This window comes from Phoenix dactylifera, unplaced genomic scaffold, assembly GCF_009389715.1.
Source record: "Phoenix dactylifera cultivar Barhee BC4 unplaced genomic scaffold, palm_55x_up_171113_PBpolish2nd_filt_p 000589F, whole genome shotgun sequence".
NCBI lineage: Eukaryota > Viridiplantae > Streptophyta > Magnoliopsida > Arecales > Arecaceae > Phoenix > Phoenix dactylifera.
Window position 1 is genome coordinate 121,640 of NW_024067988.1, and position 14,802 is coordinate 136,441.

Consider the following 14,802-nt stretch of genomic DNA (forward strand, 5'->3'; position numbering starts at 1 on the left):
TGTTTTGAATGAGAAGGATGTTTTTTATGGAGTGTAAAGGTTGTGAAAACTACCTGGCACCTCTTGGAGTGAAACTGCATTTATGCAGTTAGAGTTGTAACTGCCTTGCACCTATTGTGGCACCCAACTGGTAGTATATTCATTTCAAGCAAATCTTATTTTAAAATAACAAAAATCCAACAAAAAAAGTAGATACACAACAACGAAGCAGGCCTTGATATAAATCGCTTTAATTTTATGCCACCGAGAGTAGACAAACAGTCAAATTTTTCCATTGGACGAAAAATGAAATCATTAGCAATTGCTGGCAAGCATGTTTGACCCAAAAATACAGGAAATAGACAAAAAAATAATGACATTAATTTAATGTGTGCAACAGCAAACATCTAAAACAAGTCCTAGCTCTAAGTAAAATCTGTAAGCCCCAAGAGTGTACGAGTCTACATAAATAAGCTCAACCATTTCTGCAGTCTTTTGGGAGCATATGATGCATCTTTTTGCATTTCCTCCTTTCTGCCTCAATCTTCTAGCAATTGATTCCACACTGCTGAATATCTGGTCCAGTTACCCGAGTGGTGAAAGGATCTACTCGAACCCACAGCAAAGAAAAGATCGATGCAAGGAGAATAGACCAAACAACGACAATAGTTGGAGTTCGGTTCTGCCGCCCCATCAGACCCTTGAGGAACGGATACAGGTGGACAATCACCCAGAAAGCAAAGAAGAGTTTGCCGAAGAGCGGACCCCATGACTGGTATCCACTGTTTATAGCATAGGAGATCCCGGCCACCACCCCCACCAGATTTATTATCAGAAGGGTAGTTGGTGGTATCAGAAGTGTGGTCCATTTGAACATGTAGAGCTCAGTGAAGTCACCTTCTTCATCCGATGCCTTGGAGGTAACAGTGAAGTTGGTGTCAATACCTGCAAGAACTTTGAGAAGACCCTGGAAGACAGCAAAGAGATGGGAAGAAACACCTCCAATGACCCAAAACTGTTCATTCCTCCACCACTCATCGATCCCAACACCACTCCATCTCATCTCCAAAATACCAGTGGCAAAGATGGAAAGGAAGAGAGAGATGAACCAGATACTGGCTATGTTGCTAATCTGTAATCAAATTCATGCAGGTAAAAAAAACACTTAGTTGCCTGTGAAATAGCACATGCTTGTTATGCTCGCATCTGCATAGTAACACATCAATGCATAAAGACTGTTAATTCTGATGGTTTTTAGACTAGATGAGTCTGGCCACGAGAAGTTTAATCGAAATTAACATTAATAAAGTTTGCAGCAGCAACCCATCTAGTCTAAAAGACATCATTAGCAGTACGAGTCAGTATAGCCAGTAACTGGTATGGTCAGCACCGCAAAACATGGACATTAGGTCAAGAGCTCGCTAGAAAATGTTAATGAACCTTGATAGATCACACTTTGAGCTATGCAACCCCATTCACATGGGTGGGATATGGGTTGCTGTTTAACTATAAAGATCAGTTCCGAAAGCTCGGCTCCTTCAGACTGCAATTTGCAGCTTACAGAGCAGAAGGGAAAGTTTTAAATATAAAACCAAATTGCTTGCAATCTCATATTAGCAGTGCTTAAGAAGGTTAATCTGAATACCTGAGGGATAATGAACTTTCCAGTGAGTAGACAGACGGCTGGCAGTGTGCAGTATAAGAGGAGGGGAACCGAGGTGAGTGGATAAATGGTAGTGTTGATGTATGCAAGTCTCTCTAGGAATTTCAGCCGTCCTCCATACCCGTACCATATTGGGCAATGGCGGCTGAAGAGAATCTCAACAGATCCCAGGGCCCAACGAAGCACTTGGTTCAGACGATCTGAAAGGTTGATTGGAGCAGATCCTTTAAATGCTGGGCGTTGAGGCATGCAGTAGATTGACCGCCAGCCACGTGCATGCATCTTGAACCCAGTGAGAATATCTTCTGTAACAGAGCCATAAATCCATCCTATCTGCCAAGGCAGTTAAAGACTTATTAGAATACAATCATAAAAAGCTTGTGGAAGGAACTTGTCATGACAATAATGAAAAGCTTTCACACAGTGCAGAGGAAAAAAGCATAACCCAAGTTCTAAAGGAGCAAGAGACCACTAACTAGCATGATAAAATGAACACATTTCAGAAGTGTTGAGGTCCTTGATTGATAAGACCATAATGCAGTCTAGCAACAACCAAGAGGCAGCTACATAAAGCATCAAACTATTATTTTATGAAATTCCTCATCAATCAGTTCTATGTTGGAGCTCATATTTAAGTGGTTTTCTGGGAATTTTTGTTCCTCATCGGCACCTCTGCTTGCCTTCCTGATAAATGTATCTTAAGTTACTTCCAAATAAGTTTATAAAAACTGAGTTTTTACCATAAAAGCCAATTCCTGGCAGAATTTAGGCTATTTAAATTACTATTTTCCATACAAAAGTACATCTTGCTTTTCCTTTCCCCTCTAAAAATACCTTGTCAACCTTTAACCAGGCTCTAGTTGGAAACTAGGAGAACCCTGGATATTAGAAGGCTGAATCAGCAAAAGTTTTCAATTTGGGAAAAGGCAACAGAAATAAGCAAATATCAACAACAATAAATGGAATTATGGCAGGTCTTGCATAAGATACACTATTACACTAGATGAATGGTATTATGAAATACGGCCTGTGCATTAGTAAATATATCAATCAGAAAGCAGCATGCCATACTAAAACAAGAGTGACCAAGTTGCAAAAATATGGTAGACAGCACATAAGCAAATATCAACAACAATAAATGACATGCTGGTAGGTCTTGCATAAGGTACATATTACACTAAGTGAATGGTGTTATGAACTAGGGTCCATGCACAGCAAAAATATCAATCAGAAAGAAGCATAAATTCTTAATCAAAAGATTCCATACTAAAAACAGGTTTAACTCATATGTTGCATAAATATGGCTAAAGGAAAAGAGAAAGCAATTTATGCAAAAATCAGAAATATAAAAAGAAATGGAAAAGCTCCATTTCTGTATGACATACTGATAGATTACAAATAGAAGAAGTTGTTGCAACTCAAGGTCCAATAAAACAAGAGGAAGAGAGAATGAATATTAAAAACATCCATAAACCTCTTTGCCATACTATCAGAAACTGTTCAGAATAATTGATTTTCGTCAGAAGCTAAGAACATATTTATGAAATAAGAAGTAGATATAATTCACAGACCAAGATGCCACACATATCATGAAAACAAACACAATTCTATCAGTGTGTTGGACTTGCATTTTTTTTCTTTAACAGATAATAAGAGTGTCCTTACCTCGAGATGACATCTAGGCAACTAAAAATGTGGTCAGCAAGCTATAATGGCTTCACCTTGGTAGCATTTAGAAAATGGAGTGGCTATATCGTTCATGTAATAGCATCTTGTGCAAGCTAAATTTATAGTTTTCTACCAATATTTGGCATGTTCAAAAGCACATGGTTTATAGAAGAGAAGATTTGATGCATGGGCTTAAATCTACCAACCAAAAAATTTTTGATGTAGATTTGATAAATATATTTCTGGTTTAGTATCATGTATTTTTGTCTATTTTAGTCACTTTAGAGAAAATAGAGTGGTGTATCTATTTTAAGAAGGGTGTACCTATAAGGGAGAAGCCCAACCCAGAGTCCTCAGAAAGAAAAAGAAGAGTATGAGAGATAAAAAGGTAAATGGCAGAGATACATGGGCTCCACCCCCATAATCTGCACTATGATAGTAAAGTGAACGAAAACTTATCATCCAGTTATAATCTCCTATGACGGCGAAAATTGAATTTTATTCTTTAAAAAACATGAACTAGATCATTATGGAAATCATCAATTGGCATGACAATAACACCAAGAATCTATAAACAGTAGCTTTTCTAGTGTACTCCTGCAGATTCATCATCCAGAATGAACTATAATGTATATAAAGAATATTGCTAGAAGCAACACTAGCGTGTTTTGTCAACTGAAAGAAGTTGGACTATTACCAAGTGCTAGAAACTCTCCCTTAGCCCAAACTTGCTTTGTCCAAATAAAACTATATCCTCATGACTCGAGTCAAGTAAAAGTTCGGACCCATTCCAACCAATTTAAAATCTGGATCAAGAAAATTGACCCATACCCAATACAAACTGAAAAATCCTGACCTAAACCCAGCCCAAATAGGATTGGGCAGGGTCTGGTCTATTTTGCCATTCTTTTTAAAGGATAGGATCAGCGCATAATATATTTTGATTATTCTGAGCAAGGTAATATAAATATCACTGGTTTAGAAAAGTTGAAGGCAGAAGAAAGCAAGAGTTTCACATTGCTAGCTCTCACACCTCACTTCCCCATTCTGTCTTATCCTCGTATCCACAGCTAATGACATGGATTGCTTCTTTCAAAAGAGACTCGGGCGTTGCTGACTGAGGGACACCGCCGTGTTCCATTAGCGTAGAGGCAACAAAAACAGTAGACTGGCCAAACCTTTTCTCCAGGCTCATTTGTGACATGAGCAGGGACTTCTCATCATCAAAACCAGCACCTGGATTTTCCAAACAAAAAAAAACATGAATTAGCAACATCAAATCAGGAAAAGCCAAATAAAACACTAAGTTACACAATCCAGACCAATGAGGAACCGAACATGAAATGAGCAATATTCTACATGACAGGTTCATAAAACAAGCATCGAACATGGACAAGGCAGGCATTTGATAAACAAATAAACTTCCAAAGTCATAAAACTGATTTATAACTGACAACATTAAATATGAAATTCTGCCTAGGTGATATGTTTATATAATATATAGCCTACTATGCCGAACTGGCCGGTTCAGAATGTATTGGACCAGACCACCAGCTACCTGCACTGTTCGTATATTCGGTTCAATTTCATTAAAGCCTCACCCAGTCACCCTTGCACATTCGATTCCATTCACAGCTTCGCCCCTTCCCCTCTTTCAAAACCCTAATGTCCTCCATTCATCCCCAACAGCTCGGCAACGATGATGCTAACACCAACAAGGTCCCACAAGTAAGTCTCTCTGTCTCCTTCTCTCCCCCTGCCAATGACAACAACGACCTCTCCATCTCTCTCGACCTCTCTCTCACTCCCTCTCCCTCTCTCCTCGTTTCCTCTCTCTCTCTCCCCCCCTCAACGATGTCGATGGCCTCTCCCTCTCTCTCTCCTCCCTCTCCCTCTCTCCCTCCCTTCTTCTCTATATCTCCCCCTGAACGATGTTAATGGCCTCTCCCTCTCCCTCTCTCCCTCTTCCTTCCTCTCCCTCCCTCTCTCTCCTCCCCTTCCCCCTCCCTCTCTGACTCTTCCTATTTTGGCATGCCCCAGAATAGCATGATATGGGTCACCGACCAGTAGACCCTCCAATACTAGTTTGGCAAACCTTGGCCAATAAACTAATTTCTTTAAATTTTTCTTCCTTAAAGAAATGGGCCGAGCCCTTATTTCATTCAAAATAGGGCTCGGCTCCACCCAACAGATGACCAGAGGGAGAGAGAAGGGCTTCCGAGCCCCCCCCCCCTCTCTCCCTCTCCTAGCATCTCTCCCCTCGCTCTCCATCTCTCTCTCTCCCTCTCTCCCTCTCTCGCTCTTTTCCTCTCTCTCCTTGTCCCTCCCCCTCCGGTTTTTCTTTTCCGATATGCGTCAGGACTGGATGACACGGTACCATACCATACCGTACCGCCGGCCTCTGGCATAAGTGTCGGTTCCGGTACTGCAGACCTTGATTGGATTATTTAGGTATTAAAAAGGTGCCTCGTAATTTTATAATATAGGATTCACATAGAAGACAATCTTCATGAATGTCGCACTTGGCAATGTCATGTAGCTTGCGACTTACCATTTCTTCCATGAATATGTCCCTTGTATATTTTGTTCAACATGTCGTTGTTGTCTATAGGACTAGGAGGCACTAATACTTCAAAATGAATGCCATGTCTGCATCAATTACATATTGTATATCCATACTAATTAGAACTTCTAGAATATATATTTGATACTTCCCTAAGTATCTATTTTTTAAAATTAAAAAATCTTTACAAATACTTCTTGTATATATGCTCAAGATACTCCCCCAATACCTAAGGGAATGTTGAGTAGAGATTTTTCTCTTTTTTCATGAATATTAAACTTTTAATGATGAATTTAATGTTTAATTTTGGAATTTGATGTTATTATTGTAATATGCAGTCAGAATCAAGGTCTATGAATTTGAATGATTGCCAAATAATGAGTTTGTCGAAGTTCATGATATCATATAATGTATGGACTATGTTGTTTGATAGGCTGCTATGCTTTTTGTATACTTTACACACGCACACAGCTATAGATACGTATACAAATACATCATATTTATACATATATATATATATACATACAAGTGTGTGTGTATACGTGTGTGTATTCATTTTCATATCCTAGCCATGTAGTATCCTACTTATTCAACAGATCTCGTATTAGCATATCTGTATCATGTCACATCCATAGCCCATATCCATGTCCATGCTTCATAGCATCAAGGTGTTCTCGTGCACAACAAAATTGCGAAAGAGAACAGTTTCATGTTAACAATGGAATCTTTGGACCTGAGCATGTCATGAACAATATATAAAAGTTACTTGTACTAAGCTGAAGATTCAAGAATGCAAATGATGGTGAATAATATATGAATATTTCAATCAATCTCAAAATTTGGTTGTTTAAAATAACTATTCTCTATCAATAAGAATACTTTATCGGCATTTTATTTAGCAGATTTATATACAAATTTTGCAATCATTGAATTATTTAAACTCCACGAGCACCCCTAGCTGTCTAAGCAATTAAGAGTGTTGCTGCCTAGATAACTGGATAACCTTTTGCATCAACATGATAATGTTTATATAACAAAAGATTCAAGAACACTAGAGACATCAGAAATGAGAAAGTATAAAATCTGAAGGCTTTTGCATCAGTTGCTTATGCTTTGTACATTCAATAAAACTTGTGCTCTTTTTCCCCCTCTCCCCTTTTCCTGAGACATGATCAGCATAATGACACTGGATCATGGCTTTTCCCAAGCAGAGACCTATGTATTTGTTTCAAATGACAGGAAAGCAATACATAAATTGCCACCAAAACATGTTTCAAGATTTCAATTAGAAGGCATGAATGGTGCACATCAACAACAAAATCATTACGTTCATGGGCCTCATATATTTGCTAAAACAACCAAAATGAAATACAATTACCTTCAACCCCCTCTTCTATGTCATCTAGATTAAATATTGGCACGGTGTTGTCCACATGCTTGCTAGATTTCTTCTTGTCAGAAGTCTTCTTGTTTGATTTTGAACTCTTCTTCCGAGAGCCACCACAGAACGAAGAAAGGAACCCTTTTGTTTTATGCTTGTTCTTGATAGGAGGTTCATAACCATACAAAGCCGTTCTATTGAAGACACACCCCGTACCCACATAAACAGGGCCTTGGATGCCATCAAAACCTCTTAAATTGATCTAGAGTTAATACAAATACCAACAAAATTGGTCAGAAGAAACTGGAAGTTGCATAAATCCTTAAATATGTTTTTTGGTGTTTTTACTTTCAGAATCATATTCATTTGGATATCTTTCACTTGTTGAAACTAAAACGAATATATCTTTTAGGACTGCATGTTCAATGGCTTGAAGACAAACTTCAGAAAGATTAGAGGAATAAAAAGAATCCAAAAAACGAATATCCAACAAACCTCATCCCATCTATATGCTCCTAACTATCAGAGTATGAAACTGTTAATTAATTGCTAAAATGCACCGAATACTGTCATGCAAGAACCTATATGCTCCTAACTATCCATCATCTACAACCATTAATAACAAACTAAAAATGTCCTACTTACATCAAAAAACACGGTATTACGGTTGGCATAACGATCATTCCTATCAATACCATCAAACCTCTGTGGAAATTGTACGTAACATACTGACTTTCCGAGGTTTGGATCCATAAGAAAGCACATTGCTTCCCTCAATGCCTTGCTGTTGTTTATGTAGTGATCACAATCAAGATTCAACAGATAGGATCCATTAGTAAGGACTGCTGACACACGTACCTGCAGAGGAATATTGATTAAATTAATAAGGAAAGAGATATCTATATGCAGCTAAATATGTATTTCTATGTTTGGGTACTTACAAGTGCATTCATTGCACCAGCCTTCTTGTGATGCTGGAAACCTGGACGCTTCTCACGAGATACATACACTAAACGTGGTAGCTCATTACCCTCAGTGTCGAGTCCTCCACTATGGCCTAGGAAAACCTGCACATTATGAATAATCATATTAAGCATAAAGTACTACCTTCCAGTATAACAGTATTTCATATCAGTGATTTGTAGTATTTAAAACAAGCATGTTATAATAACAGATAGCAAACTCTGGAGACTTTCTTCTATTTATTTTTTTCTTTTTAATCTTTGAGAAGTATGGATCCATAAGCAGTACAAGGTTTAAGTTTTGGAACTACTATTTTCAGTAGTTTGAATGATATTTTATACTTTTCCTCAAAAAGAATAATATATTACATTGTCTCAAATTATATCTAAGTAACTTTGAATCCAGGTCTTTCCATTCTGAAATAATATTACTTGGCACTTCAATTTGGATCATGACAGAGTGAAGCAAAACTGCTAAGTGCACCAACCTGGATCATTCCAGGATGATCTCTGGTGTTATTCCCAGGCCAAGGTGTGCCATCTTGCATGATCCATCCCTCTTCAGGAACTTTCTGTGCCTTTGCAACAAAGGCATTGATGCGGACTTTAAACTCCTCATATTCTCTCTGCAGTAAACAGATTTTTGTCAGATGGAGGCATGCCCAAAGAAACAGAGAGACCCATCTAAAGAAAAAAAACCATGTAATTTAGATACCTTCATAGCTCTACGATCTTTCACAAATGAAGGATGAACCTTGTCTCTCAGGTAATCAATCTTCTGAGAAAAGTACCACTCAGGAGCCCGGGGTTCAATACTGTATTTCTTGCAGAACGGAACCCATTTTCTTGCAAATTCTGAAGTTTCAGACAGGGCTTCAAATGTCAGCATAGCAGCTCCATCATCAGAAACATAGCAAGAAACCTTGTCTACAGGGTAGTCTACTGCAAGAATTGATAGCACAGTATTGGCAGTGACAAGAGGAGGTTCCTTTAAAGGATCAACAGTACTGACAAAAATGTCAACAGCAGCCAGCTGAGATGGTTCACCTTCTTGGTCAAACCTGTTGATTAAGTGAATTCAGAATCATAATATCAAAAATACAAAAATAAAAAGACGAATTTGATAGGTTGGCAGCTGGAAGTTTAAAGGTTCAGAATAACAAAAACTTCTAAAGGAAGAATAGAGGAACTCAAAAAGTAAATACCTTATAGCCAGCCTATCAAGGTAAGTCTCACGATTCACTGGAAACCATTTAGGAAATTGATCCAATATCCAGGATATAGCAAACCAAATCTCGCAAATCACAGAAAGTAACCACAAAGCATAGGCATTGCGCACAGGATTCGTAACACGGTAATGTAGGAAAATGCAGAGGATAACAAGCCGTAAGACAATCACCATTCTGTATGGGTTTATCCTGGAGGATGGAAGTGACACTTTCCTAGAAAGAGGCTGGCGAGCTTCATCATTTCTGCAGTGCATAAGGCAGCGAATAAAAATCAGTAAGAAAATTCTTAATGGTCCAATTTCAAGAGCTTCTATATTTCCAAAGAGTATTATGAAGAAACATTCTAGATAACAAAGAATATTTCATAAGTATAGACATGGGCGAAGAATTTGCAAGTTACAAGAGCTTCTAAGAGTGAAATTCCACATAATATAATATCTAGTTAACTTGTCTAGATAATGTCATCTTCTTGAAAGTTAAAGAGACTATTACTTTCTTTTCAAAAACTATAAGAGTTTAAGTGTTATTGCTTATATTTAAGTGTTCCTAACTTCCTTTTTTTCCTTATGTGCAATGATATAATGAGTAGTCAAGGTCTTGGACAGTGGGGCAGTTAACGACAACTTTTTAACACTTGAGATTGTCAATTTATGAAGAAATCATCTTTGCAAGTAAGCAGTTGACTTTTCCAACAAATGGTGTAGACATCAAGAAGTGTTAAGCTAAGACAGGTGGTACAACTGGTTATATCACGTATACACCAAAACATATTTCCACTCACATGTACGGCATACCAATATTTCACCATTCAGAACATCCTGAAATGTGTCAAAACTCTTCTAAAGACCTCCATATAACAATGATGGTTAAAGGTTTTGCAAATTGTAATTGTTATAATGCACTGGTTATGAAAATAAATAACAAACTACAGCAGCTCTCACTAGATCCTTCCTTGTAACAATTTAATACTGTGTCCCTTAGCAAAGAACGTCAAAGTTTCTAGATCATCGAAGTAGATGTCACGTCAAATGAAACATCAAAGTTTCCTCTCATAGAAAGCGCAGAGAGGAATAGTTCTTTAGCAAAGAACTCACAATAAAGCATCCTCCATATTATAATCGGTAGTTGCATCGATATCACCAACTCCCCTGCCTTCGGAAGGGGCATGACTAGCCCCATTGGTCATCGGCACAACATTTTTGTCTTGCTTCACCTTCCATCCATCAACCCTCTCTTTCCAAGCAACATTTCCAAATCCACCCGAAAATTCTCGTGATGTATTAGCTGCACAAAGTAGGAAAAATAACGATCTAAAGATCAGAGTCCACATAATAACACATAAAACCCCATGCTAACTTTGTAATATTGTACACAAAATGCCATTAGAGGATATACGTACGTGACTGATAAGGGAGCGGATGCACACGCTTCCCAGACCCACCTCCTCCAGGAGACATCATATGATCAGGGGAAGTCACTGGAAGTTCCCCAGATAGCTGTAAAAATCAAAGTAAAAAAGAAAAAACTCACATATATATATATATATAAGAAACAGCAAAAACAAAAAATATGAATCTCAGAGATAGTACATTGAGCAAAAAAAGGAAAAAAAGAAAAAAATCATACCCCCTGGCTATGAGTGAGCAGAGGGATGTGATTGCGAGGGATCTCCCCACTATCATACTTGGGAGGCCCGGCATCTTCCCTGCTCATGCGCCAGCTCAGCATCCTCTCAGCAATCTTCTGCTTCTGATCCTGATTGCCGGAATAATTGAAATCACTCAAATCATCAGCATCTCCATCATCCCCTTCCTCCCCATGAACTGGTGGACTTCCTGAAAATTAAAAGCAAAAGGGCAAGAGAAGTTACCAAAGAGAAACCACTCATTGTAAGAATAAGAAGACTAAATGATGCAGATCAGTACAAAACGAGGTCATTTCCATGTTGAAACCTTTATGTCTCCTGTATTTGGTCTTGCACTGGGGACACGACTGGTTCCCATCCTTCCTCTCATACTCATAGCACGGTCTGCAGACAGGAAATCCACAGACATCACAGGCAACGAATAGATCGCCATCCACCGTAGCGCCCACGCCATCGCCGCAGATTTGGCAGACCTGGCCACCGGCATATTTCGCAGATTTCTTCATTGAACAAAAATTAGACACTTGTCAAAACTCTGAGCAAACCAACAATCAAAAAGATTCTACATACTGATTCTCCGAGAAAAGTAAATTCTCGGAAAGAAGCTACATTTAAGCAAAATATGAAGGGGGAAAAAGAAAGAACATTTTTGCCCCAAAATATGTACTGACCCCGGTCTCTCCGTCCACCTCCATGGATTACTCCGAGCAAAAGGGGCTTCTCTTGATCAGATCTGAAGGACGAAGACCGTAAATCTTAGCCAGATCTCAGTCCAATGCAACGCATGGCCACCGATTCCAACCTCACCCCTACCAAAACCAGGAACAAAAACGATCACAAATAAGACTTCGCATAAGCTAAGACAAACCCATAGAGATCTGTGAAATCCTTCTATGAAACGGCAACAGACACCTAGATCCAAAAAAGTAACGTCTCGCTCACAAAATTTTCGTAGTCATAAGACCCACAATCGGAGAAGATTTCTTGAAGAAGAAAGGTAAAGGACCCACCTCTGAGAACAAATTGCTCCAGAGATCCAACATACAGCACCCGAAGACCTGGAATCCCCGCTCCTCCTCCCCTCCACCAGCGCGGAAATGATCTCGAACCACAGCAAATGGAAGAGAGATAAGAGGATTCCAGCAATGCAACAAAAAGAAGAAACTTAGATCGAAAGCGACCTTGAACAATGAAACTTATATTTATATTTTGGAGATGAAGAGAAGATATCTAGAATTTTAAATGCCAGTGTGAAGATGGCTGGGCTGGTGGGAGGAAAGAGGAGAGGAAGAGATCCAGCTAGCTGTTAGGAGAAGCCTACTGCCGACACTCATGAGATTGGCGTGGTAAGGAGGCTGCTTAAGTCAAGATGACAGGCTGGCTAAATCCTGCTCCAAAACTTCTGATCAAAGTCAATTTGGATCTGGATTTCGACCGCATCCTATCCATTTTTTAACAATTTCGTATACTCTATGCTTGCTCAATACTCTCTTTGGACCTAAGCATTAACAAATGAGTTTGAATCACTTAAAGGGCTCTCATCAAGTATGTGATTGGTCCACATAGTAAGGACCACAAGGTGCAAGAAGAACCACTACATGCGATTTAACCAGAGGGGAGCTGTTGCTTCCGCTCAGGCAAGAAATTAACAGGATTGCATAGCTGGATGCTTTTGATTGGCTACTCGCTATAGGTCCTGCCATCCAGAATGGAAAAGAGATGGAGAGAAAGCAACATTTCCATGTTGTTAGAACTTATTAGAGGATTAATAAGAAAATGAGATGGAAGGAACACATTGATCTCAATCTCCATCCACTTTTTCCTTGCAATCTTTGAAAAGCTCGAGATGTGGCGGTGGTTGATTATTGGCACTCCCGACCAACCTTTCCAAAGCTCTTTGACCTAAAAATCAATAAACAATCATGTACTTAAGCAAAACTCCTTTGATACATCTTCATCTAACCTACACTCCTTGCCTTAATTTAGCACCAAATTGGTCAAGAGCCCACAATATTCCTCCTTTAATTGATCAATTGTACGGTTACTTATATTAATTGGACCCAATCACATCAATTAATTGATGCCGCCTCCTTTTCTCTTGTGTTTGGCTTAAATTTTGTAATAATGAATGCTGACATATATTTAATATTTTGCCTTTAATGATCAATTATTTTGCCTTGGCTTGTATATTTTTATTTTTTTAAATAAATAGTGGATCTAGATGGGAGGATAGGGTCCAGAAGTTCTTGATAATTTCCCTAGAAATCCTTAGCATTATTCATGACCCTAGATCTAAGCATCCTAGGGTGTGATATTTTTTAATTTCTAAACCCTAGTCACCATGTGCCTATTGGATAAACACATGGTGAGTGCACCTAAGCTCAATAGTATAAATGAGTATAATCCTAAATCTTCTATCTTAGAGCTAGTGAGGATGCTTTATTCATAGAGCCTACCTCAACATTACCCTTAAGTCTTACATAAGAGGGGTATTTGTGGATCAGCCTTATCTATCTCATTTTCTTTCGGTTTTCTAATTTTTGGCCTTAAAGAATTAGTGGCAAACCAAACTCTCCCAGGATCATGCCATTGACTTCTCTAATTTCCACACTTCTATAGTGGTTGAGGAAATGGCTGCCCGAAGCTAGACACTACAAAAGAAAAGCAAGATTGCATTATAGAGGAAGGAAATGAGATCACTATCTTGGTGGAGCAAGGAAAAAGACATCTTTGGGGAATGAGATGAGAGAGATTGGAGAAAATGAACAAAAGCAAAGAGTTAAGAGTTTAGGGGAGAAAATGAGGTTACTATCTTAGTGGAACAAGGAGAGGATTACTTTTAGGTTCGATATCCATTGTCATGAACTAGAAAGTTGTTTGCTATTTGATAAATCAATGACCACCGTTTGTATTTATTGCAGCATAAAATATAAGTATTGGCCAAATATCGAAGTGTTCTCTTTTCTTACCATCAACCATTGTCAATCTTCTTCACCAAAGATACTCCACTTCTTATTCCGCTAAAGTAGTAATCTCACCTCCTTCCTTAAACCCTGAACCTAAACTTTCACCCCTACTTCTCTCCTCTCTAAATGGGTTAGGTTATGCTTGACTAGGCTTGGCCTAAATAACTCAATAGGCTTAAAAAGTTTTTTATGGACAAGTTCGAATCTGATTAGACAATGATCAGGTTTAGATAAAGACCATGACCTAAAATAAAACCAAGTCATATTTAGCTTCTGCTTGCCCCTATCTGTACATAGCCCAGTTTAACCTAAATTATTTAAAAGGTGTATATCAAGATGATGTAAGACTCAAATCAAGCCTCAAATTGCCTAGTGCTATTATTGTTGCTTAAAAGTTCTTTGGCTAGATTTATCCAAGTCGAACCCTAGAGTGACATGATAGGTCCAAGGGGCAAATCTAAACTCGACTTAATTATTTTTTAGTTTGTGTCAAATAATAAAAAACTAGCTACATCATTTGGAGGGGAAAAAAAATAATTCTAATTGTGCTGGTTTAATATGTCCAAGTATGAAATAATCAACTACCTCATTATTTATTTTCAAATGGCCAGACCTTCCCACCACCTTAGATCAGGATGGAGGAGGGGAGCATCAAATGAAAGCTTGTAATCTAAGCCTAATTTCTATCGAACTTGGCTCAAGTCAATGCCCATTTGATATATTGAGCCCTTACCATATCTATTATC

At 38.5% G+C, this 14,802-nt stretch overlaps 1 protein-coding gene across 1 annotated transcript; it reads right to left on the reverse strand.

Annotated features, from left to right (window-relative positions):
• Nucleotides 1-214: 214 nt before the first annotated feature.
• LOC103707704 (probable cellulose synthase A catalytic subunit 8 [UDP-forming]) lies at nucleotides 215-12,584 on the reverse strand. Its single transcript, XM_008792298.4, has 15 exons — nucleotides 12,101-12,584; nucleotides 11,762-11,899; nucleotides 11,398-11,590; nucleotides 11,072-11,280; nucleotides 10,845-10,941; nucleotides 10,540-10,729; nucleotides 9,422-9,688; nucleotides 8,932-9,277; nucleotides 8,705-8,842; nucleotides 8,196-8,321; nucleotides 7,900-8,112; nucleotides 7,252-7,516; nucleotides 4,344-4,546; nucleotides 1,625-1,975; nucleotides 215-1,111 (listed from the first exon to the last, which is right to left on the reverse strand). The coding sequence occupies exons 2-15, from the start codon at nucleotides 11,783-11,785 to the stop codon at nucleotides 527-529; spliced, it is 3,207 nt and encodes a 1,068-aa protein (XP_008790520.1). The 5' UTR covers nucleotides 11,786-11,899; nucleotides 12,101-12,584; the 3' UTR covers nucleotides 215-526.
• Nucleotides 12,585-14,802: the final 2,218 nt, after the last annotated feature.

Excerpts from the sequence above, each read along its gene's own strand:
- LOC103707704 (XM_008792298.4), bottom strand. The coding sequence starts at position 11,785 with ATGGAGGTGGACGGAGAGACCGGG. Across the intron at positions 10,942-11,071 it reads TGCTCACTCATAGCCAGGGG|CTATCTGGGGAACTTCCAGT; the intron begins GTATGATTTTTT and ends TGATTTTTACAG. Across the intron at positions 10,730-10,844 it reads TCCGCTCCCTTATCAGTCAC|CTAATACATCACGAGAATTT; the intron begins GTACGTATATCC and ends TACTTTGTGCAG.